Source organism: Mytilus galloprovincialis, chromosome 10 (assembly GCF_965363235.1).
Source record: "Mytilus galloprovincialis chromosome 10, xbMytGall1.hap1.1, whole genome shotgun sequence".
NCBI lineage: Eukaryota > Metazoa > Mollusca > Bivalvia > Mytilida > Mytilidae > Mytilus > Mytilus galloprovincialis.
Window position 1 is genome coordinate 20,067,840 of NC_134847.1, and position 25,915 is coordinate 20,093,754.

At 31.1% G+C, this 25,915-nt stretch overlaps 1 protein-coding gene across 2 annotated transcripts; it reads left to right on the forward strand.

The window, feature by feature from the left end:
- The first annotated feature begins 1,272 nt into the window (after positions 1–1,272).
- On the forward strand, positions 1,273–25,332 carry LOC143047118 (AFG1-like ATPase). Of its 2 annotated transcripts, XM_076220070.1 has the most exons (13): positions 1,273–1,421; positions 4,201–4,415; positions 5,492–5,555; positions 11,517–11,618; positions 11,948–12,078; positions 12,750–12,849; positions 14,097–14,155; positions 16,719–16,801; positions 19,470–19,540; positions 20,251–20,351; positions 22,219–22,359; positions 23,585–23,701; positions 24,213–25,332. In XM_076220070.1, exons 1-13 carry the CDS (start codon positions 1,334–1,336, stop codon positions 24,345–24,347), a joined length of 1,407 nt encoding a protein of 468 aa, XP_076076185.1. In that variant the 5' UTR covers positions 1,273–1,333; the 3' UTR covers positions 24,348–25,332. The 2 variants fall into 2 exon arrangements, with proteins under 2 accessions (XP_076076185.1, XP_076076186.1); XM_076220071.1 differs by lacking the exons at positions 1,273–1,421; positions 4,201–4,415; positions 5,492–5,555 and adding an exon at positions 7,291–7,417.
- The last annotated feature ends 583 nt before the right edge of the window (positions 25,333–25,915 follow it).

Below are 25,915 nucleotides of genomic sequence, written 5' to 3' on the forward strand. Positions count from 1 at the left end.
TTGTAAATATACTTGTACACGTTTTTATAGGATAAGTTTTCTTATGGGTTTCTGTCTGTGTATGTTATCATATAATGTTTACTGCATGTGTTGTCTTTTTGTATGCTACTGTCACAAATCTTTTTTAAAATGACTTGAAATACTTTCCATTCTCAATTTTATGGTAATAAAAAAAATATTGTCAATACAAAAGGCATAGACATCTCATGCATACAAAAACTAAGTTATATATTGAAATTTTATTAAATGTCACCAGTTTATATATGATGTCACTGATCAATACAAATAATTATAGGTGGGAGGCCACAGGCATGATGGGTTTGCTGCACAGAGAAATGAGCTTCGAATGATACAATTTGTAAACGGTCCTTAATTCATTTGAAATATAGATATTTGATTGCATCCTACATACAATTTGTTTTGATTGACATGTTGAATTCAAGATAAAGAATAGATAAGGTTTAGTTTTGGGAATATTAATGCTAGTCCCAGGTTTCAAAACTGACTATTTGAGAGCTTTTTCTTTTGTTCTTCTCCGATACAACAGTTTTACAAATGATTTTGTTTACTTAAAATTACTTTTTTTTCAAACAATAAGTCTCCATTATCCGCAAAAAAATAAACATTTTCATATATTGCCACTTACAAAAAGAAGGGCGAAAGATACCAGAGGAACAGTCAAACTCATAAATCGAAAATAAACTGACAATGACATGGCTAAAAATGAAAAAGGCAAACAGACAAATAATAGTACATAAGAAACCACATAGAAAACTAAAGATTAAGCAGCACGAACCCCACTGGGGGGTATCTCAGGTGCTCCGGAAGATAAAGCAGATCCTGCTCCACATGTGGCACCCGTGTTGCAATTGCTCATATTACTACAACGGTAACCCGGTACTAGTCTAAAAGTGGCAATATGTTATTCTGACTTAAAATATTTTGAAAATAGCACATGTAAATAGCATTTTGATATAGTATGATACAATCAAGGAGTTGTATAGTAATCTATATATTAACTCCTTGATACTCAAATGTATCTTATTGTGTGTCTTCGCACCAAACTAGTCCAAATAATTATGACGTCTTGAAAGGCTATTATATTTTTTTTCTTTAAGAAAAAAAATGTAATAGCCTTTCAAGACGTCATAATATTGGACTACGCACCAAACATGAATTAAGGTTCACGATTGCATTTCTTTTTTTTAAAGTCACTTTATTCGGAATTCATATCATGCCATGTATTCTGTATATTACTTTGTACACAAATAAGAATGACGTAGTCAGAAGTACACATGCCATTGCTGACTTTGGTTGAAAGTCGACGGGGAAAATGAAAAATAGTGTTTACTGCAATCGTAATTGGAAACATTTTCGCAATATCTTAAATAAATTTCATTGTTCTTGTTCGTATAGTGCAGGTAATTAATAATTTGTGGAAAGTTTCATTCAACTTTGTAACAAAAATAAGTGGAATCGAACGAAACTGATAGCTTTCCTTACATAACATGTTGTTTAATCTGCTAACCATTGGCATTGTAATGTAATAGGGTGCAGCATATTTTTTTCTTCAAAAAACGACGTTGCGAGTTTATTGTTATATTTAGTTCATGACGCATTTTGGAAAGAATTGTTTTGATTATAAAATATTTAGACACTTCCATGTATTTTATATAATATTATAAATTTGATATTTTTTTATAACTCTTTTAACAGATTAAATAAATCAACAAAAAAAAAGAAGACAAACTGACAAAGATTTGATTTACACATCCCATCATCACTCATATGTTTATAGCAGATGTCCTTAACCACTATTTATAGACATTTGCCACCCTGCGTGCTAGCCTTTAGTTTATTTAGTCTAAAATATTATTTTTTTCTTTCAATCCTATATTTATTATATTTTCTTTCAAACATCACGTTGTTGCCAATGTTGGTCAGTTTATTCTACAGAAAGCACAACCAAGGGCTTCATATCTTTTGAAAGTTGCATGATAATTATCTGATGCTGTGTGTGATGCTGATTTGTTATAGATGTATTCTATCAATTCTTAGTCAGGTCAGGTCAGGTCAGGTTTCAGTATAAATTTGAGTTTTTACACTATTAATTGTTACTGTATCATGTGTATGGTACGGTTCAATAATCAACCCAAAAATCAATTGACCCCAGGTGACTTTTTTGGATTGTGAGCTTAAATTTAAACTCTAAGTTATGTGAATTTCTATCCTCATATTACACATTGAGAAACTAGATATTTGCTGAACTGAAACTTATAAAACTTATTTATAGTTTTCACCAATTCATTGTCAGTACATTATACTAGAATTGTTTTTTTTTTTTTCTTTTCTGGGCAGTAAGAGTTATCCTTCGTTTCATATATACAATGTAGGCAACTGACTCTCCTCATAAAAAAAAAAAATTAATAAAAATACATTTGTGTCTGTATTTTTATCTGTATTTATTTTTCATTTACATGTGGTACTGTTAAATCAATCATCCTTAATCAGACAATAGTTGTATGTGTGAGTGTGTGCAAGTGGGACTGAGAATTTTTTTTTATTTTTACTTTATGTGATTTCATACTTGTTATGAGCCTAGCTATGATTAGGAAATAAAATATCTTTATCTTATTTTTATCTTTAAAATAGCAAGAAATATCTAATTGCACAATATTGCTCAATAGCAAGAAATTTTCAATTGCACAGTTTTTATGAAATATTCTTTGAAAATTGGAGTTATCTTTCTTTGTCCAGAATAGTAATTGAATCAACTTAAAAATCATTGTTTTCTCATTTCAGATTTCATAAATAAAAAGAAAATTTCTTCGAACTTTTTTTTTGAGAGGATCAATATTCAACAGCATAGTGAATTGCTCAAAGGCAAACATTTTTTTTTAAGTTCATTAGACCACATTCATTCTGTGTCAGAAACCTATGCTGTATCAACTATTTAATCACAATCCACATTTAGAGCTGAATCCAGCTTGAATGTTGTGTCCATACTTGCTTTAACTGTTCAGGGTTCAACCTCTGCGCTCGTATAAAGCTGTGCCCTGGTTTCATTATATTTTTCTATTAAGTATATGATAAAGTTCATATATAGAAAAATATAGCGAAATCCTATATTAAATTATTTTTTTAATTTATACCCATGAGCCCCCCTCCCCCTCCCCACCTAAGGGAATACATACAATGCAGTTTTTATCCTAAGGTGATTTTTTAAGAAAATTTTCATACAAGCTATTTTTGACTTGGTTAAATAAAAGATATACCCATGTGCTTAATTTCGAGATAAATAATTTCTAAAATTTAGACAATGCCTTAAACTTCTGTTTTTATCCTCCTTAAAAAATAGACAGACATAGTTTACTTTTTTGATTCAAAACTTGACAAAAGATAAACACATGAAGAATTTTGAAAACCCATTTGGAATATCATCTTTACAAAAGTATGTTCTTAATTAGTGAAAAAAATCTTTGAAAATAGTTTCACGAATTTAGTAAAATACAGTTTTTTTGTTGCATACTTATCTAATTTTAAAAAATTTCATCAGCGATTTTTTTCATAAAAATCAGAACTAATAATCTTTAAAATTTTTAATACAGTATCAAGTCTATTGTCATATTAAAAAACAGAGGTCCATGTATTTGTTTTCAATCTAATGATAAATATCCCTTGAAATAATGCATCTTTTTCATGATATGTCATATTTGACATGGCGAAAATAACATAACATTTTAACACAAGCGTTACCTCCCCTGTAACTGTATTGTATGCCCTTAAGAGAGAGTGTCATTAATTTTAATTCTCATTTGAATGCTACTGTCACTCTGACGTAATCAAACAAAGGTCATATTATCATGACTATTGCTTGTATTTGATCATGTTATAAACCATTCAATGTAAATGTGTTTGTTCAGACATGTGAAATAAATATTCCTATTGAATTTAAATTATTCAAGCTAAATAATTGATTAATTTCATTAAAATTTAATTCAATATATTTAGAATATTTTACTTCTTTTAATATTTAGTGTCATTTTCTAGAATAGGTCAGGAAATGACCTGGTTTATAGCTTATTTGACAATTGATGCATCTATTACTCTAATTACACTTATAGTTAAGTCATGTAGCAAAATTGACTAAATAAACATTCTTAATTATTGCAATAATGAGAAACTTCCTTTAATTTACAGGGACAGCTAGTGTTACACCCTTAAGTCAGCAAAAAGGAAGTCCATCATTAAATACCAACATAAATTGTGATAGTCCCCTTTCAGTTTACAAATCAATTGTGGACTCCGGACAACTGAGATATGATGAATATCAGCTAAGTATAGTGGAGAGACTAGACCAGCTCCATAGGACTCTGGAAAATTACACACCTCCATCAGAAGGCTTGTTTAGTAAGGTAATTATTTCATTATAGTAAAATTGATGTATTGTCAGAGGGTAGAGGGTAATGATGCCTTTTGATCTGAAGTTTCCGTCTGGGATATTTCTGTTGTTCTTGACCCCCTTTTTCTGGAACAATGATGCTTATATATATATATCAGTTTCAGTTAGTAATTGATAGAATACATAGGCTATAGAATCATGTATACATAACAGGCAAGGAGATGTATATGTCCATCAGACAGTGCACCTGACATTGACCTCATTTTATGATTTAGTGGTCAACATTAAGTTTTTGTGAAAAAGTCAGTTTCTCAGAATTAAAATAAAGCAAAATCTTAACTATATTGGTTGTATAGAATGATTAAACATCCATCTGGCAGGGTTCATCTGACATTGACTAAATTTTAACATTTTTGAATCATACTGATTTTATAGTGGCCATGTCTTAAAATCAGAAAACTGATAGAAATCGAATAAGTAATTTATAATATAACATGATAAAGGACCTTCCATACTGCATTTCTGTTTATTTGAAAAACGCTGTAAATTCAGAAGTAAATGCTAAAAATGTGACTGGGTGAATATCGCAATAAAAAAAACTTGTTTCATGATATAGATTGATACATATATTTTTGTGAATCATATTCTTCAATCACAATATTTTTTTTCTATTCTTTGAAAATCACACAATTGCAAATGCACACAATAATTTCTGAATTTACAGGATCACAAAAGCTTCAGAAAACAATGAGTAATCTTGAAGTTATATGCCTCATGTTCAATGACGTTTTCCACCTGCTGAGCACTTTGAACACAGTTTGACATCGTTTCTGTATAATTTTAGCAGAAACATGTAGAAATTTCTTAGAAAAAATTTGAAAATTGACCAATAAAATTTTTATTTTCATATATACATATGGCAACATGTTTTCTATTGGAATGTTAGAAATGTGGCTTTTTATGAAAAAGGTCTTCTGGTCCAAGTGATTTGAATTTGTAATCTTACACAGAATATGTTAGATTAATCTAGGCTGTTGACTTAAAAACATTGAGCTAACTTCAATATTTTTGATTGTTCTATTTTGACAGTTAGGCATAATTAAAAAACAGGAGCTGAAAGGACCTAAAGGACTTTATTTATACGGACATGTTGGTAAGTTTTTGAAGTTATGTTCAAATGTATCAGTATCAACATGAATAACTTAAATTTGAATGTTTTTTTTATGCTTTTTAATCAGTACTTACAGTACTTTTTAGCTCACCTGGCCTGAAAGGCCATGTGAGCTTTTCTCATCACTTGGCGTCCGTCGTCGTCTGTCGTCGTTAACAATTTTTCAAACATCTTCTCCTCTGAAACTACTGAATGGATTTGAATGAAACTTAAAATGATTGTTCCTTAGATTATCCTGCACAAAGTGTGTGCTTCGATTTTTGATCCATCAAAAAACATGGCCGCCGTTACTTAAAATAGAACATGGGGGTCAAATGCAGTTTTTGGCTTATATCTCAAAAACGGAAGCATTTAGAGCAAATCTGACATGGGGTAAAAATGTTCATTAGGTCAAGATCTATCAGCCCAGAAATTTTCAGATGAATCAAACAAACCATTCTTGGGTTGCTGCCACTTAATTGGTAATTTTAAGGAAATTTTGCAGTTTTTGGTCATTATCTTGAATATTATTATAGATGAAGATAAACTGTAAACAGCAAAAATGATCAGCAAAGTAAGATCTACAAATAGGTTAATATGACCAAAATTGTCAATTGACCCCTTAAGGGGTAAATGTCCTTTAATGACAATTTTTCACAATTTGTTCATCATATTTGCTAACTTTAAAAAATCTTCTCCTCTGAAACTACTGAATGGATTTGGATGAAACTTAGCATGATAGTTCCTTAGATTATCCTGCACAAAGTGTGTGCTTCTATTTTTGATCCGTCAAAAAACATGGCCGCCCTTACTTTAAATAGAACATAGGGGTCAAATGCAGTTTTTGGCTTATATCTCAAAAACGAAAGCATTTAGAGCAAATCTGACATGGGGTTAAAATGTTCATTAGGTCAAGATCTATCAGCCCTGAAATTTTCAGATGAATCAAACAACCCATTGTTGGGTTGCTGCCACTTAATTGGTAATTTTAAGGAAATTTTGCAGTTTTTGGTCATTATCTTGAATATTATTATAGATAAAGATAAACTGTAGACAGCAAAAATGATCAGCAAAGTAAGATCTACAAATAAGTTAATATGACCAAAATTGTCAATTGACCCCTTAAGGGGTTGTTGTCCTTTAATGACAATTTTTCACAATTTGTTCATCATATTTGCTAACTTTAAAAAATCTTCTCCTCTAAAACTACTCAACCAAATTCAACCAAACTTCATTTGAATAATCAGTAGGGTGTATAAAATAAAGTTTGTGTTTTATTTTCTATTTCGTCAAAAAACATGGCAGAAGGCATTGTTTACCAGGTGAGCGATTCAGGCTCTTGAGAGCCTCTTGTTCAAATAAGTTTTGAATCTTTGAAACATTAGTCTCTCCACTATGGATCTACTGGTACCCTATAAATCATCAGGCATGTTCATTATTTTTCAGTCATAATTTCTTGAAGCTTGCAATATCTGTTTTCCATCTAAGGTCTTTTTTTTTATCTTATACATCAATAGTGGATATTAAAAACATTTGTAGCCTTGTGTCCCCAAACGACCACCATCTTTCAAATTTAAGGCTTTTGTTTAGCCATACCAACAAGAAAGAAGACTGTTATGTTATTATACAATGCTATTTAATAGTTTGATCAAAATGAAAAAAACAAGTTAAATTAATTTATACTGGTATATAGGATTCGCTTGGAGATGAGAAGATTCCAAGAAGCTATAAAAAAATCTTAGACAAAAGATAGACAGACAACACATAGTTCATAAGAAAAGAGACACAAAGACAAACAAAAGTCCACAAAACACATGAACTGAATATGAGGCAATGGAAACCAACTTGGTATTGTGTGTTTAAGGGTGAGCAGTTCATGCAATACCTGTTCAATTTTTTGAACAATGCACTATGATTCTTTTTTCTGTATGCATTCTTCCTTGAATTTATCAAGTCAAATCTTGAAGCTACTGCTTCAATTACAACTCTTCTATTCAGCCCATTTGAGCCATTATCAATTATTCTTCCTTGAATTTATCAAGTCAAATCTTGAAGCTACTGCTTCAATTACAACTCTTCTATTCAGCCCATTTGAGCCATTATCAATTCAGGCATTAAATATAAACTAGAACACACCCGCGAAATCGCGGGCACATACAGCTTGTGAACTGTTGTAGGATGATTTTGTGTAAAAGATATTATGTATGGAAAATTTCATAAAAGGTACCAAAAGCCCTCTCCCTTTTTCCAAAGTCCGATATTTGTTTCCTTTCTGTTAAATTCAATTATTTTCGTGTTTCTGGCCTCAGACCACAATTATTCTTTTGCTACAATGCTTCTTTTGGTAAAAGTCAAATCAAATTAAAAATTTGCACCGTTTCAAACATCAAATAAATGTAACTGCTTATATATAGACCATTATAAGTCTAATAAAATATGCTTCAAGGACAATCCATAAGTGCTTTTTCTTTTGAGAGCCTTACTAACATGCCAATGGTAGGATATGAATCTTGTATAAATGACTAAGACCGACTAAGGCTAATTTGAGGGGTGGTCGGAGGGGTCCTGATCCCGATATCCCGAGATGCATAATTTAAAGAAATTCATATCCCAAAATCCCAAAATCGAAAACTATATCCCTGGATCCCGTAAGGATCAATCCCAAAATCCCGAGCTTCAAAACACCCGATCCCGACGCCCCGAAAAAGGTCCTGCCTCCCTCTAATCTCTACTTTACTTTAATTTTTGCCAAATCACTATTTTCACTTTCAATAATAAATTGTTATGTCCCATCTAGTCTGTGCATCCGCGCGTTCGTTCGTTCGGTCGTCCGTCTGTCCCGCTTCGGGTTAAAGTTTTTGGTCGAAGTAGTTTTAGATGAAGTTAGCATGTTTTACTTATTTTAATATATATGCCAGTGGTATGACCCCTTAAATAGTAAACATTTCAAAGAAAACAATAGACAGAATCAGGGACTTTTTATACTAACATAGAAAGTCCCTGACAGAATACAGAAAGTCTCTATATATTAAAGTAGTATAATCATAGTTTACATGTAGATAAACGCGAACAATAGTTGTCCTCTCTAAGGAGGTATAATAGTTGTGGTTCTTGCGATCTTTACACCATGAAATGAAACGCGAAAAATAATTGTCCTCTCTAAGGAGGTATAATAGTTGTTATTTTTGCTATCTAAACACCATGATATGGAGAACGCTCTGAATGGCTTATATATTTTTCATTTTTGTTATCTATCATACGATTGGTTTTTATACGACCGCAAAATTTGGAAAATTTTTCGTCGTATATTGCTATCACGTTGGCGTCGTCGTCGTCATCGTCGTCGTCCGAATACTTTTAGTTTTCGCACTCTAACTTTAGTAAAAGTGAATGGAAATCTATGAAATTTTAACACAAGGTTTATGACCACAAAAGGAAGGTTGGTATTGATTTTGGGAGTTTTGGTCCCAACATTTTAGGAATTAGGGGCCAAAAAGGGCCCAAATAAGCATTTTCTTGGTTTTCGCACTATAACTTTAGTTTAAGTTAATAGAAATCTATGAAATTTTGACACAAGGTTTATGACCACAAAAGAACGGTTGGGATTGATTTTGGGAGTTTTGGTTTCAACAGTTTAGGAATTAGGGGCCAAAAAAGGGCCCAAATAAGCATTATTCTTGGTTTTTGCACAATAACTTTAGTTTAAGTAAATAGAAATCAATGAAATTTAAACACAATGTTAATGACTACAAAAGGAAGGTTGGTATTGATTTTGGGAGTTTAGATCCCAACAGTTTAGGAATTAGGGGCCAAAAAGGGACCCAAATAAGCATTTTTCTTGGTTTTCACACCATAACGTTAGTATAAGTAAATAGAAATCTATGAAATTTAAACACAAGGTTTATGACCATAAAAGGAAGGTTTGTATTGATTTTGGGAGTTTTGGTCCCAACAGAATAAGGGGCCCAAAGGGTCCAAAATTAAACTTTGTTTGATTTCATCAAAATTGAATAATTGGGGTTCTTTGATATGCCGAATCTAACTGTCATGACTGTGTATGTAGATTCTTAACTTTTGGTCCCGTTTTCTAATTGGTCTACATTAAGGTCCAAAGGGTCCAAAATTAAACTTAGTTTGATTTTGACAAAAAATGAATCAGTTAGGTTCTTTGATATGCTGAATCTAAAAATGTACTTAGATTCTTGATTATTGGCCCAGTTTTCAAGTTGGTCCAAATCGGGGTCCAAAATTAAACTTTGTTTGATTTCATCAAAAATTGAATAAATGGGGTTCTTTGATATACCAAATCTAACTGTGTATGTAGATTCTTCATTTTTGGTCCTGTTTTCAAATTGGTCTACGCTAAAGTCCAAAGGGTCCAAAATTAAACTTAGTCTGATTTTAACAAAAATTGAAATCTTGGGGTTCTTTGATATGCTGAATCCAAAAATGTACTTAGATTTTTTATTATGGGCCCAGTTTTCAAGTTGGTCCAAATCAGGATCTAAAATTATTATATTAAGTATTGTGCAATAGCAAGTCTTTTCAATTGCACAGTATTGCGCAATGGCAAGAAATATCTAATTGCACAATATTGTGAAATAGCAAAATTTTTTTTAATTAGAGTTATCTTTCTTTGTCCAGAATAGTAAGCAAGAAATATCTAATTGCAAAATATTGTGCAATAGCAAGATTTTTTTTAATTGGAGTTATCTTTCTTTGTCCAGAATCAACTTAAATCTTTGTTATATACAATATACAATGTATATTCACTTTTTACTACCAACTGATAAATTAAAATAATCTTTACCATTCAGTGATAACAAGCAGTTTTTTTACATCTTAAAATTTTATGATGTATTTAAATGAGTAGTTATTGTTGCAAACTCCATTAGAAATTTTAATTGAGATTAGTTTTGGAATAAGGGAAAGGGGGATGTGATTAAAAAAATTGGGTTCAATTTTTCTCATTTGAAATTTAATAAATAAAAAAGAAAATTTCTTCAAACATTTTTTTGAGAGGATTAATATTCAACAGCATAGTGAATTGCTCTAAGAGAAAACAAAAATTTTAAGTTCATTAGAACACATTCATTCTGTGTCAGAAACCTATGCTGTGTCAACTATTTAATCACAATCCAAATTTAGAGCTGAATCCAGCTTGAATGTTGTGTCCATACTTGCCCCAACTGTTCAGGGTTCAACCTCTGCGGTCGTATAAAGCTACGCCCTGCGGAGCATCTGTTTTAAAAATGTGTTACATGTTTTACTTATTTTAATATATATGCAACTGGTATGACCCCTTAAATAGTAAACAATTGAAAGAAAACAGTAGACAGAATACAGAGAGTCTCTATATATTAAAGTACAAAAATGTAGTATAATTGTAATTTACATGTAGATAAACGTGAAAAATAATTTTCCTCTTTAAGGAGGTATAATAGTTGCTCATTAGTTGTGGTTCTTGCGATCCAAACACCATGATATGGAGAACGATTTGATTGGCTTATTTATTTTTCATTTTTTTGTTATCTATCATACGATTGGTTGTGTTTGTGCATGTTTCAAACCAGAAGTCTTAACTATTACTAAAAGTCAGGCTGATAATGGAATCATATCCGGACTCCTTTTTTGTCGTTTTTCTCCCAAAATAACTCAATCGGAATAATCATAAGAATGGATGACAAATGCGACAATGCATGTTACCTATAGAACACAGAGGCATGATGATTGATTTATTGTGGAAGGAAGAGAAGCGACACACAAAATGAGGTCTTCTCGTTTAATAGTATAGATACATGTAAAAGGGAATTCAGTTATATACATCAATGAGACAGCAATTCAATAACATAAAATTCTAAAATCTTTAAGTCAAGCATGCATTTAAACTATTTGACATCTTACAAACTTTTGTGAAGACATAACATATGTTACAAGATAGAATTGAATTTTGTTTTATAACAGGTTGTGGAAAGACTATGCTAATGGATATGTTCCATCAACATTGTAAAGTGAAGAAGAAAAGACGAGTTCATTTCCATAAGTTCATGTTAGATGTACATAAACGTAAGTTATGTTCTTTGTGCACTCACTTTAATTTCACACTGTCTAATCATATTGACATTTGAAAAAATATAAATGTTTACAATTATAACTTTAAAATAGATATTTTAAGGCAGCATCAAAGGTTCTGTTTCAAAGTGGATTTTATGACTTATAAAATTAGTGTAGGAAGGAAATGATTTCAAACACTAAATTAGCTTGATTAGTCACAAGAAGACTTTATATGTTTTGGTTTTTGTTTGATGGAGTTTCTGTAACTGAAGTAAATAATGCTGCACATCAAATGTACATTTGAAGTATCTATTCTTTCTAAAGTGCACACTGTATTTCAGGCATACATGCAATAAAGCAAACTATACCTCGTCAGTATAATGTAAAGACGACACAGTCATTTGATCCAATAACTCCAGTTGCCAAGGAAATTAGTGAAGAAGCCTGGTTGTTGTGTTTTGATGAGTTTCAGGTAGCTACCAAATGTACTTTATAAACTTTTTACATTTAAAGAAATGAATAATCAAAGTTACTTTTATCATGTTTATATGTTAGTAGGATTGAACCTATAAATGGAAAGCTTTGTTTATGTAGACACAACATATTGTACCTGACATGAGATAAGTGGTATATACTTATTAGACAGCAACCATACAACATTATACAGTATGGAACCATAATGACACCGTCACAACTGTAGGTCAACATAAAGTAATCAAACTACAGCCAGGTATTGATTATACCATATGTTACATGTATAGATATGTCATCCTGAATATCAACAAGCTGTAAATAAGTTCAAGTAAATCTACCAAAAATGTTATAACAATAGAAAATTCCTTGAAGGTCAAAAACAAAAACAAAGATAACCCATGATGCAACTCTTGACTTTGAACTGTTAAATACAACAGCAGAAAATACCCAAAAAACTTGACAGTACAACAGACCACATCAACCACCAGCACCAAACTCCTCTGACAAAACTTTTAAACAAAAAATAATCACAAGTAAACTACAGATACCATAACGTTCAGATAGCCTAACTTGAAACTGGCTTTATTGTAGTTATTTAAGGAAGTACATGAATTGTATTTCAAGATGTACTGAATATTGACAAATTCTGATGTTATTTTTGTTTCACAGGTTACTGACATAGCCGACTCAATTATAATGAAAACTTTATTTACATCTTTATTTAATCATGGTGTTGTTGTGGTGGCAACGTCTAACAGACCACCAGATGGTAAGATATAGTTCAATCAGAAATCTTTCATTACGAAAGTTTGGCCACTCTTAGTATCTTTATAATGCCAAGCAAATGAAAGAATTGGTCAGAAATGTTGATGTCAATTTCAACTTACAATCAATTTTGACATAAACTGTCAAACATTTCCTTATATAAGTAATGTTTTCCTTAAAACAATTATTTTCCATATTTTTCATTATTTTTGGCCCTTTTGAAACTGCAATGACAAAAATTATCAGTAGAACAATAAAGGAGTAACTTCCACTTAATGTTTTCCAATGGCAAATAATTCAAGCATATTCCCAACAAACACAGCTTAGTAAAGAATACTAAAGCAGGTTCTGCAAAGTGTTTGGACTGGGATGAAGGGCATGGATTGTAACTGCAAGTGGAAAATGAAGCTGACATTTTGCATTACAACAGGACACCTGCAAAACATTCCATTCTACCTTCAAAAAATGTTCTTTTACCTAATGTGAAGATTAAATTCCGCGAGGTGAACCAACGCCTGTGACATCGTTTTGGTAGAGTCCCTGAAGTGGATACCTTGGTATGCCGGGTTGTCAAATCATGCAAATGAATGCAATCCTTAAATAATAATTAAAATTGACAACAACACTTCAAAAGATCTGCAATTTTATTACCTATGTCTACATGTTTCGCCTGCAAGGCAGGCTTCATCAGGACAATTTTTATACAGAAATTGAGCCCCTGAAGTACTCCAAAGTGGTGCATTGAATTTGACGTCGTCATGGTGAGAGAAACAATGAAAAGTGAAAGTAGCAATACAGAGTTATAAATAGATAAGATAAATATAGAAAATTTCAAGTTACATTGTATACAAACTTTAATTTTCTATATTTATCTTATCTATTTATAACTCTGTATTGCTACTTTCACTTTTCATTGTTTCTCTCACCATGACGACGTCAAATTCAATGCACCACTTTGGAGTACTTCAGGGGCTCAATTTCTGTATAAAAATTGTCCTGATGAAGCCTGCCTTGCAGGCGAAACATGTAGACATAGGTAATAAAATTGCAGATCTTTTGAAGTGTTGTTGTCAATTTTAATTATTATTAATGTGAAGATTGTAATATAATTAAGCTTTTGACAATGAATAAGATTCCTTAAGAGAAATAAGCTACTATGTCCAGCCAGTATGAGAGCTTACTTCGTTTATATCTCTAATCAGTTTTATTGATAGTTTGACATATTTCACAGGCTTTTGTTTAATATTGTAGATTTATATAAAAATGGCTTACAGAGAGGAAATTTTGTTCCTTTTATTGACAGATTGAAAGTAAGTATACAAGTAAAAATTGGTTTCATCTCCATCTTATTTTTTACACTTAATTCTAATTTTGAAATACACTACATTCAAGTAACAAAATTAAAGATTTCAGTTATCAAAAATTTATCAAAAATAATGTTCTCTTGAACGAAAGTTACGTTTTTAACATTAAGCTGACCTAAAAAAAATGTAAAAATACAATCCCTAGGAAAAATTAAAGATTTTGTCAAATTGAAAATTACATGATTTTGTACTGTCTACACAGAAAATTACTTCATAGTTCATACTTTTTATTATACGACCGCAAAAATTTAAATTTTTTGGTCGTATATTGCTATCACGTTGGCGTCGTCGTCGTCGTCGTCGTCGTCCGAATACTTTTATTTTTCGCACTCTAATTTTTGTAAAAGTGAATAGAAATCAATGAAATTTTAACACAAGGTTTATGACCACAAAAGGAAGGTTGGGATTGATTTTGGGAGTTTTGGTCCCAACATTTTAGGAATTAGGGGCCAAAAAGGGCCCAAATAAGCATTTTCTTGGTTTTCGCACTATAACTTTAGTTTAAGTTAATAGAAATTTATGAAATTTTGACACAAGGTTTATGACCACAAAAGGAAGGTTGGGATTGATTTTGGGAGTTTTGGTTCCAACAGTTTAGGAATTAAGGGCCAAAAAAGGGCCCAAATAAGCATTATTCTTGGTTTTCGCACAATAACTTTAGTATAAGTAAATAGAAATCAATGAAATTTTAACACAAGGTTTATGACCACAAAAGGAAGGTTTGGATTGATTTTTGGAGTTGAGATTTTAACAAAAATTGAATCTTTGGGGTTCTTTGATATGCTGAATTTAAAAATGTACTTAGATTTTTAATTATTAGCCTAGTTTTCAAGTTCGTCCAAATGGGGGTCCAAAATTAAACTTTTTTTGATTTCATCAAAAATTGAATAAATGGGTTCTTTGATATGCCAAAACTAACTGGGTATGTAGATTCTTAATTTTTAGTCCAGTTTTCAAATTGGTCTACATTAAGGTCCAAAGAGTCCAAAATTAAACTAAGTTTGATTTCAACAAAAATTAAATTCTTGGGCTTATTTGATATGCTTTATCTAAATATGTACTTTGATTTTTGATTATGGGCCCAGTTTTTAAGTTGGTCCAAATCAGAATTCCATATCAAGTATTGTGCAATAGCAAGAAATTTTCAATTGCACAGTATTGCACAATAGCAAGAAATATCTAATTGCACAATATTGTGCAATAGCAATTAATTTTCAATTGGACTTATCTTTCTTTGTATAGAATAGTAGTTGATAATATATGTTGGAAATTTGCCAGACATGACTATGATGTCATTTTCTATTTTTATTTGCCAATAACTTTATGTAAATAACTTCATTGGAAATTTGCCAATATAAAATGTTGCTGATGAAGCTTTTTTTCCTTATCTTATCTAAAATGTTTTTAGATAGTGTATGTTGGACATTTGCCAGACATGACTATGATGTCATTTTCTATTTTTATTTGCCAATAACTTTATGTAAATAACTTCATTGGAAATTTGCCAATCTAAAATGTTTCTGATGAAGTTTTTTTTATTGTTTTATACAATAAACAATGTATATTCACTTTTACTACCAACCAATCTTTACCATTCAGTGATAACAAGCACTTTATTTTACATTTTAATATTTTATGATGTATTTAAAAGAGTAGTTATTGTTGCAAACTCCATTAGAAATTTGAATTGATATCAGTTTTGGAAAAAGGGAAACGGGGATGTGAAAAAAAAAGGGGGGGTTTAAATTTTTCTCATTTCAGATTTCATAAATAAAAAGAAAATTTCTTCAAACATTTTTTTGAGAGGATTAATATTCAACAGCATAGTGAATTGCTCAAAGGCAAAAAAAAACTTTTAAGTTCATTAGACCACATTCATTCTGTGTCAGAAACCTATGCTATGTCAACTATTTAATTTTAGATTTAAAAAGTTTGAAGAAGAAATCTTTAATTGATTTGTAAAATCTTGACATTTGTTTTGTGTAAAAAAAAACCCATGTATTGTCAAAAATTTGATCACAATCCAAATTCAGAGCTGTATCACGCTTGAATGTTTTGTCCATACTTGCCCCAACTGTTCAGGGTTCGACCTCTGCGGTCGTATAAAGCTGTGCCCTGCGGAGCACCTGGTTTTATTTTAAAAGCATTTATATAAGAATGATATCATAACAAATTATTGCTTTGTAACTATGTATAACATTTGACCAATTTTGGGGGCTGGTGCACCTTTTCATATCATAGCATTGATGAATTATCTCCCCTGAGTAAACTGTTGAATAGTGTTAACTGGAAAATCTCCAAATTATCTCCCCTGAGTAAACTTTGTATAGTGTTGACTGGAAAATATTCCATTCTCAAAGAAAAGAAATTAAGTAAAGAAATTGTTTAATAAATTTCATTCTTTAATGTGTTTTTTAAATTTATAATTCAAACAATGCTATGTTAAATATAGGAACAATGACCCAAGTATTATATGCTGTAATAGCAGTATTTTCTTCTTTTTTTTCAGAAAAGATGTGATGTTTTATGTTTAAACTCTGGTGTAGATTACAGAATGGAAACACTACCATCATCAGGAAAAGTTTATTTTTTGTATGTTATAAAATACAGCTAAAACTACATAATATGTATATTATGCAAAAAACACAACACTTTAGAATGTTGACTAAACGTACATTGGCAATACAATCAATTTTAAATGCAAAATGTACTGACTCAAAAAAAGTTATTTCACATTAAACTAAATTTTTGAAATTGTTATCAGATTTTTGTTCATGTCTGTTAAGTAAATTTTTACTTTGGCCTGCCATATGATGTGGCTGTTTGTTGAACTTTAAGGCTCTAGATATGGTACATTTTGTATTTTGACTAATTACATCAAATTTACATAAAGGGCAAATCAGGACTTTCTGCATATTTAATACTGCTAAAGATGTAATATTTTGATGATATTCATATCAGTTTTTATACGACCGCAAAAATTGAAAATTTTTGGTCGTATATTGGTATCACGTTGACGTCATCTGCGTGGTCGTCAGCGTCGTCGGCATCGTCGTCGTCAGCGTCGTCCGAATACTTTTAGTTTTCGCACTCTAACTTTAGTAAAAGTAAATAGAAATCTATGAACTTTTAACACAAGGTTAATGACCACAAAAGGAAGGTTGGGATTGATTTTGCGAGTTTTGGTCTCAACAGTTTAGGAATTAGGGGCCAAAAAAGGGCCCAAAAAATCATTTTCTTGGTTTTCCCACTATAACTTTAGTTTAAGTAAATAGAAATCTATGAAATTTTGACACAAGGTTTAGGACCACAAAAGGAAGGTTGGGATTGATTTTGGGAGTTTTGGTCTCAACAGTTTAGGAATTAGGGGCCAAAAAAGGGCCCAAATAAGTATTATTCTTGGTTTTCGCACAATAACTTTAGTATAAGTAAATAGAAATCAATGAAATTTCAACACAAGGTGTATGACCACAAAAGGAAGCTTTGGATTGATTTTGGGAGTTGAGGTCCCAACAGTTTAGGAATTAGGGGCCAAAAAGGGGCCCAAATAAGCATTATTCTTGGTTTTCGCACCATAACTTTAGTATAAGTAAATAGAAATCTATGAAATTTAAACACAAGGTTTATGACCATAAAAGGAAGGTTGGGTTTGATTTTGGGAGTTTTGGTCCCAACAGTTTAGGAATAAGGGGCCCAAACGGTCCAAAATTGAACTTTGTTTGATTTCATCAAAAATTGAATAATTGGGGTTCTTTGAAATGCTGAATCTAACTGTGTATGTATATTCTTAATTTTTGGTCCCGTTTTCAAATTGGTCTACATTAAGGTCAAAAGGGTCCAAAATTAACCTTAGTTTGATTTTAACAAAAATTGAATTCTTGGGGTTCTTTGATATGCTGAATCTAAAAATGTACTTAGATTTTTGATTATTGGCCCAGTTTTCAAGTTGGTCCAAATCGGGGTCCAAAATTAAACTTTGTTTGATTTCATCAAAAATTGAATAATTGGGGTTCTTTGATATGCCAAATCTAACTGTGTATGTAGATTCTTAATTTTTGGTCCTGTTTTCAAATTGGTCTACATTAAAGTCAATGGGTCCAAAATTAAACTAAGTTTGATTTTAACAAAAATTGAATTCTTGGGCTTTTTTGATATGCTGAATCGTAAATATTCTTAGATTTTTGATTATGGGCCCAGTTTTCAAGTTGATTCAAATCAGGATCCAAAATTATTATATTAAGTATTGTGCAATAGCAAGAAATTTTCAATTGCACAGTATTCAGCAATAGCAAGAAATCTTCAATTGCACAGTATTGTGCAATAGCAAGAAATTTTCAATTGCACAGTATTGTGCAATAGCAAGAAATCTTCAATTGCACAGTATTGTGCAATAGCAAATATTTTCAATTGCACAGTATTGCGCAATAGCAAGAAATATCTAATTGCACAATATTGTGCAATAGCAAGAAATTTTCAATTGGAGTTATCTTTCTTTGTCCAGAATAGTAGTTGAATCAACTTAAATCATTGTTTTATACAATATACAATGTATATTCACTTTTACTACCAACTGGTAAATTAAAACAATCTTTACCATTCAGTGATAACAAGCACTTTATTTTACATTTTAATATTTTATAATGTATTTAAATGAGTAGTTATTGTTGCAAACTCCATTAGAAATTTGAATTGAGATCAGTTTTGGAAAAAGGGATAGGGGGATGTGAAAAAAAAATGGGGGTGGGGGCTTAAATTTTTCTCATTTCAGATTTCATAAATAGAAAAAAAATTTCTTCAAACATTTTTTTGAGAGGATTAATATTCAACAGCATAGTGAATTGCTCAAAGGCAAAACAAATATTTTAAGTTCATTAGACCACATTCATTCTGTGTCAGAAACCTATGCTGTGTCAACTATTTAATCACAATCCAAATTTACAGCTGAATCCAGCTTGAATGTTGTGTCCATACTTGCCCCAACCGTTCAGGGTTCAACCTCTGCGGTCGTATAAAGCTGCGCCCTGCGGAGCATCTGGTTTTGCAAATTATATACCCCAGCAATGTATAAATCACATGAACTATGTCTTCAAATATAGAATACCCTTATTACTCTAGGCACGTGCAAATCCAAGAAGAAAATAATGATTAAAAAAATATGATTTTGTGTTTTTTCATGTCACATCCCTTATCAACATTGACAAATATTGACTATTTAGTATGTGCAAAAAGTCAAAATAAAAACATGTTTTTTACTTTACAGAACCGGTGATGCTAACATACAGACAGAAGTGGATGATATTTTTCACGAAATTGCTGCTACTGAAAATGATGGTAGGTATAATTTATATTGCTAAATTTTAGTTGTAATAATATATCTGTAGAAAATAGATACCCAACCTCTAATGAAATATGAGAAAAAATGACTTGACTGAAATACAAAGCAAAACTCAATTACCCCAATGTGTTAAATACCACAACCAAATTTCCAAGTCTTGCAATATGCACAATAAAGGAAAACATGCTGTCAAAATATCAGTGATATGCTATTCTGCACATCTGAAATATGGTCTTATAAAAATGAAATATAACCAAAATTACTGTCAGAAGCAATATATGAAGGTGGTAGTGTAAAGTAAAAACACAAAAATACTGAACTCCGAGGAAAATTCAAAAAGGAAAATCCAAAATTAAAAGGCAAAATCAAAAGTCCAAACACATCAAACGAATGGATAACAACTGTCATATTCCTGACTTGGTACAGGCATTCTCTAATGTAGAAAATGGTGGATTGAACCTGGTTTTATAGCTAGCTAAACCTCTCACTTGTATGACAGTGCAACTGTGTTATATTGTGTGAGAGAATTGCAGCAAAAATAACCACAGCATAAATTGTATTTTATGTTGCCCCATATTTTGCTTCGTTTATATTCAAAAAACACTTCTAGTGAATTATCATTCTGCATTATTATATGTAATAAACATTCATGGAATTTTATATATCAGTTATATCGATTGAACATTTCAATTCTTTTCAATTTTAGTTGAACGGCCAAAAGTTTTAGAAGTGTTTGGCCGTGAATTGTTATTACCAAGAACCTGTGGAGGGTTGTTAGATACAACATTTAATGACATGTGTGTAAAGGTTAGCTGTTATAAAAATACACATTTTATTTAAATTCAGGAGAAAAGTTTTGTGGCATATTGAGTGTATTGGAGATTAGTAAACAGATTTTTGTGAAAATAAAGCCAAGTTTTCCATATGCCAAGATTAAAATGTTATACAATTATCTTCATTTTAATGGAAAGAAACAAATCATTCACTTTAGGCAGACATTAGGCCAACCACAAAATGAAATATCCACAAAAAATTCAGATTTCCACATGCCAAAAAAACTGCTTCCATGAAAATAAATGAATCTTGATTTATTTCGAAAGTAAACAGACAGAGTTGTTGAGGCAAGATTTTGGTGTATCTTGACAGTGTCAACAATTATTAAAATTTGTGATTTGATAGGTAGACAATTTAAACATAAAAAATAAATTTAAGTTTATGCCAAGTTTAATTTTTTGCCTAGTTACAATTTCTCTTCAACTTTTATATTTTTAAAGACATGAAGCAAAAATATTTATATTGTTATTTTTGGCAATACATGCACAAAAAAATATTTATAATTAATTATTCTATCTTCTATTCAATTAATCTTTTCTCAATACAACGTAAATTATTAAAACGGATCCAAAAAAAAAGAAGAAAAATGTGCTAAAAATATCGATCTTTATTTTCTAGTTCTATGCATATTTTATTTTTATGAAGTACTCAAAAGAAAATCATGTTTAATATAACACGCCTTAAAAATATATCTCACTATTTTTCATCATTAAACTTTATTTAATTTAATAAACAACAGACAAGTTTTATATCTCGCCGTCTTATTTAAATTCCCCTTTCCGTGCGCCATCTCACTTTCTTTTAAAAATAGACAATGACCTTGCAGAAATCAAATTGGTTTTGTTCGTAGTTTTCAACCAAGTTTAAATTGAAAAATGTTTGGAGCTATCTTAAACTTCAACTTTTATTTAATAGACAACAATAAAATTCTCTCGATATTTTATTCGACAAATTTTTCTTCACAACTTATTGTGACCAGTAAACATGTGGTTACAACTTACAGGTAGTTACGTAATCATGAAGGTAAACGATGGCAGTTTTATGGCTTGAGTGACCTTTAATGAATACATTTGCAAGAATAATTAAAATCATTGATTCCAATTCAAACAATTTACAAGCAATCACCACCAAATTAATTTTAATCAAAACAACAAGGCCACAAATGTTCAATAGACACCCACGCTGTAGACACATGGCCATTGTTGACAAAAAAAAAAAACAACAAACAAAACGGCGTCAGTAAAACAATGATAAAAGTATAATTATTTTATTAACATTTTTTATTTTAATATGACACAAATAAAAAAATACACAAATACTTTTCATCTTTCTCACCAATCTGAAAATATAAATGAAACATATTACGGAGTGAACATTCATAACACTATAAGGTCAGTAGAATAAATGTACGTCTTCTTCAGGGTGCGCTTTATATGCAGGTGCGTTTTATGTAAGGAAAAAAACAATCTTTCCCCCTAAAAACGGCTGTGCGCCTTATAAAACGATGCCCTATTTATTCGGGAATATACGGTAACTCTAATGATGGTTTTAATCAATTGGTATTTTTGTAGTGCATTTTTTTTTTTTTTATGTTTAAATTGTCTACCTATCTAAATCACAATTTTGAATAACTCCTGTTGATAATGAAGACCATTCTGTCCAGAGAATTAAGTTGGTCTAGAAAACAGAAAACAAATAGGGCAAGTAGTTCAAATGAAGTTCATCAGGCAAAAGCTATCAGATATGAAGTCAGAATTCTAGATCATAATAACCTGTTCTCAATCTCTATTTAGAGCTGCGTATTCAGATTTTTCAAAATATATTCAATCTTTGATTTCAGGCTTTAGGTGCTGTAGATTACTTAGAAATAAGCAAAGAATTTCACACTGTTATCCTCCGTCATATACCACAGATGACACTACGCCAGAAGTCAGCAGCAAGGCGATTTATAACAATGGTTGATACCTTATATGACAATCAGGTAAATAAGTAGAAATATCTAACATTAACTCATCCCTTATTTTACAGCTCTTCTCTAAAAGCATGAAAAGCATACCTTTGATCAACTTGCTTCCCATCTTTGTTTGGATGTTTGTAAACAAAAGGTAGGTAGTCTGTTTCGGTGTGTTTACTACTATTCTGGAATTTGATTGGACCATAAACATTAACTTCATTGCATGTCAATTTTTATTGACCAATCAAATCCCAGTATATATAAAACAGACTGGAACTCCGCCTACCTATTGTTTGCAACATCCAAGCAAACATAGCAAGCAAGCTGATCAAAGATTTGCTTTGCATGCTTTTATAGAAGAGCTATAAAGTTGGGATATTAATGTCTTTAAATTCGGCATCTCAGGATTACATGTTTTTAAGCCCGGGATTTCGGGATGAGGACCCCTCCGACCCTCAAATTAGCCTTCGTCATTTATACAAGATTCAAATCCTACCATTGGCATGTTAATAGGGCTCTCAAAAGAAAAAAGCACTGATGGATTGTCCTAGAAGCATATTTATTTTTGTTAGAATAATAATGGTCTATAAGCAGTTACATTAATTTTATGTTTGAAGCGGTGGGTGCAAATTTTTAACTTGATAATTTGATTTGACTTTTACAAAGAAAATGCATTGTAGCAAAGGGGTAGAATAATTGTGGTTTGAGGCCAGAGACATGAACATAATTGAATTTAACAGAAAGGAAACAGATAACGGACTTAGGAACAAAAGTGAGGGGCTTTTGATACCTTTTATGAAATTCTCCAGACATAATATCTTTTACAAAAATTCATCCTACATCAGTTTACAACTGTGTATGCCCGCGATTTCGCGGGTGTGATCTAGTAGGGAAATGAAATTCCGTGGAAGTGGATGACCCTTAACTCAGATCTATAGAACAGAATTTTTTTAACCTATTTTGCTTCTTCCACGAGTTTTTCTAAGATTTTGTCCCATATTCTTCCATATATTTTTCAAATGTTCAGTACAACCCATTCCCCATTGTTAGGAAATAATCTATGCAACCCAGCCATTGGGAGTTTAAGATAATGTCCTTTGAATTCAGAAATATACAGATATTGGTAATGCCAGTAAGGAGACTTTATTGCTTTAGCAATCTTCTGAGAATGATTAGTATATTATGGACTATTTTTCGGTACGATTAATATGTACTGCTGAGAATGTTTAGTATATTATGGACTATTTTTCAGGTACGATTAATATGCACTGCTGAGAAAGAACCTAAATATCTGTTCCAGTCCAGTGCTATAAGCCAGCTAGATTATGAATCAAATAGAATGCTTATGGATGATCTAGGAATACAAGAGGTATGTTAAGATTATTTACCAAATTTTCTGGGATTTTAAGTGAGATTTATAATATTTTGTAAGCAGTTGTATTAACAATAGCACATCTCATTTCCAGAGGTTATAAGACCTTGTATTTGGTTGTGCTTCATTGACTATGAATGTTATTCATATTTTATATGTTAAAGTATTGATATTTTAATTTCAACAATGCATTATACTATCTAAATTATATAAAGGCAATACAAATCTTTGTCAACAGTTTATGTAATAATATAATGAAAAGATACATATACTGTATTAAGTGTGAAACTTTATTTCACCGTTGAAAGTGGAGAAATCAACTTCAGATTTGTTCAATTTTATAGTTTTACTGTCAAACTTCTTCATATTCCCCCAATGAGCATGTTTCATTCAGCAACACTAATGATAATATAAAATGATTTATTTCTTCTATAAAATGTACAATGTTGTAAATATTCATGTTTTAGTAACTTATTTTTATGTAGTTAATATTAATTGTTTTTTTTAGCAATCAGACTTGTCACAAGCTAGTATATTTACTGGAGAAGAGGAATTGTTTGCCTTTGATAGGACAATATCACGACTTACTGAAATGCAAACAGAAGAATATTGGGCACACAGAGATCCAACCAAAAACTCTTGATGATGGCTCAATTTAGGAAATATATTGTGATATTTGTACCTCATTATGCAATAGTTGCTGCTGACTTTACCCCAAAGGGTCATGCCAGCTTTTCTCATCACTTGGCATTCATTGTCCATCCATTTATGAACATTTAAAAAAAAAAAACTTTGAAATCACATCCAATTTGGATCAAACTTTATCTGAATCTATATAATGTTTCATTGTATTTCAAGCCGATTAATCAGCTTCACTTTGAATAGGAATTTAGGATTTGGCAGATAGAACGGAATGATTTTATGGCTATCCCTTTTATTTCGCTGTTGATTCTGAAAATATTAAGACAACTTGGTTGGTACTACATACAAAGAAATTGACCAAACCTGTATTTGGATATTCTTTATGGTTCCTTTTGAAAATATTGCTTCTCAAGTATTTCTAAATCCTTGGCTTTCAAATGTTTAGATTTCCTTATTCTTGATAAAGGTAAATCCAGAAAATGTATCCATTGCACCAAATTTATGATTTTTTATTTCCATTTAGTAAAGTTGGCCAATGAATAGTATTATCAAAAACACTGCAAGCTTTGTACCTTCATGGTAAAATTTGCAAGTGTAATCAATCGGTTGAGCGATTCAGGCTCCTTGGAGCCTCTAGTTTTATTTATTTTCAATGAAATCTTATACAATTTTAGTTGTTATTGGATTTTAATTGTTATTGACTTTTAATAAACGTTTTAAGCAGATTGTCTGTATGCAATTGTTTTTGAAGAACATACTACCTGTCATCTGATACTATCCTGCTGTTTCATTATAGAGTTATTAAGGATTAAAATCTGTCAACCAGTACTCTTGGAATGCAAGGTCTGCTGGCTGTCATGTTTCCAGGATATTAAGACGTAATGTAGAGATTATAATACCTACAGAATATTTCAGTTGACAACTTTTTATACGGATGACTAACCCTATATTTCTTTCTTTGTTAGTGCAATAAACTATTTCAGGTGTCTGTTTGTCATGTTTTTATTTGTATATTGAAAATTCTGCGCTCTGGAACTACATTGGGTCGAGGCAAACAGAACAGTAAGTGAACAGAAACGAAAAGTTCAGCAATTTTTTCATTTGTAAAGTGGGATAAATCCAGTCTGGCAGAACAGTAGAAGTGATGCTACCAAAATTCAAACTTGATCTGAGTGTTGTAGTAATAGGTATTGTGTATATCATTCAAAACATTTGGTTGGAGCAAACCAGTTAAGAGATGGGGGAAAATCAGCAATTTTTATACAACCACTAAAATTAACAAAAATTTTGTCGTATATTGGTATGACGCTGTCGTCATCATCTGAAGACATTTGGTTTTCCCACTATAATTTTAGTATAAGTAAATAGAAATCTCTGAAATTTAAACACAAGGTTTATGACCACAAAAGGAAACTTGGGATTGATTTTGGGAGTTTTGGTCCCAACAGTTTAGGAATTGAATAATTGTGGTTCTTTGATATGCCAAATCTAACCGTGTATTTAGATTCTTAATTTTTGGTCCCGTTTTCAAATTTGTCACCATTAAGGTCCAAAGGTCCAAAATTAAAT

Bases quoted from the DNA above. Each gene is read 5' to 3' on its own strand.
- LOC143047118 (XM_076220070.1), top strand. From the start codon at position 1,334: ATGAAAAATAGTGTTTACTGCAATCGTAATTGGAAACATTTTCGCAAT. The intron at 20,352-22,218 runs GTTAGCTGTTAT...CTTTGATTTCAG, and splicing joins TTAATGACATGTGTGTAAAG to GCTTTAGGTGCTGTAGATTA. The intron at 23,702-24,212 runs GTATGTTAAGAT...TGTTTTTTTTAG, and splicing joins ATGATCTAGGAATACAAGAG to CAATCAGACTTGTCACAAGC.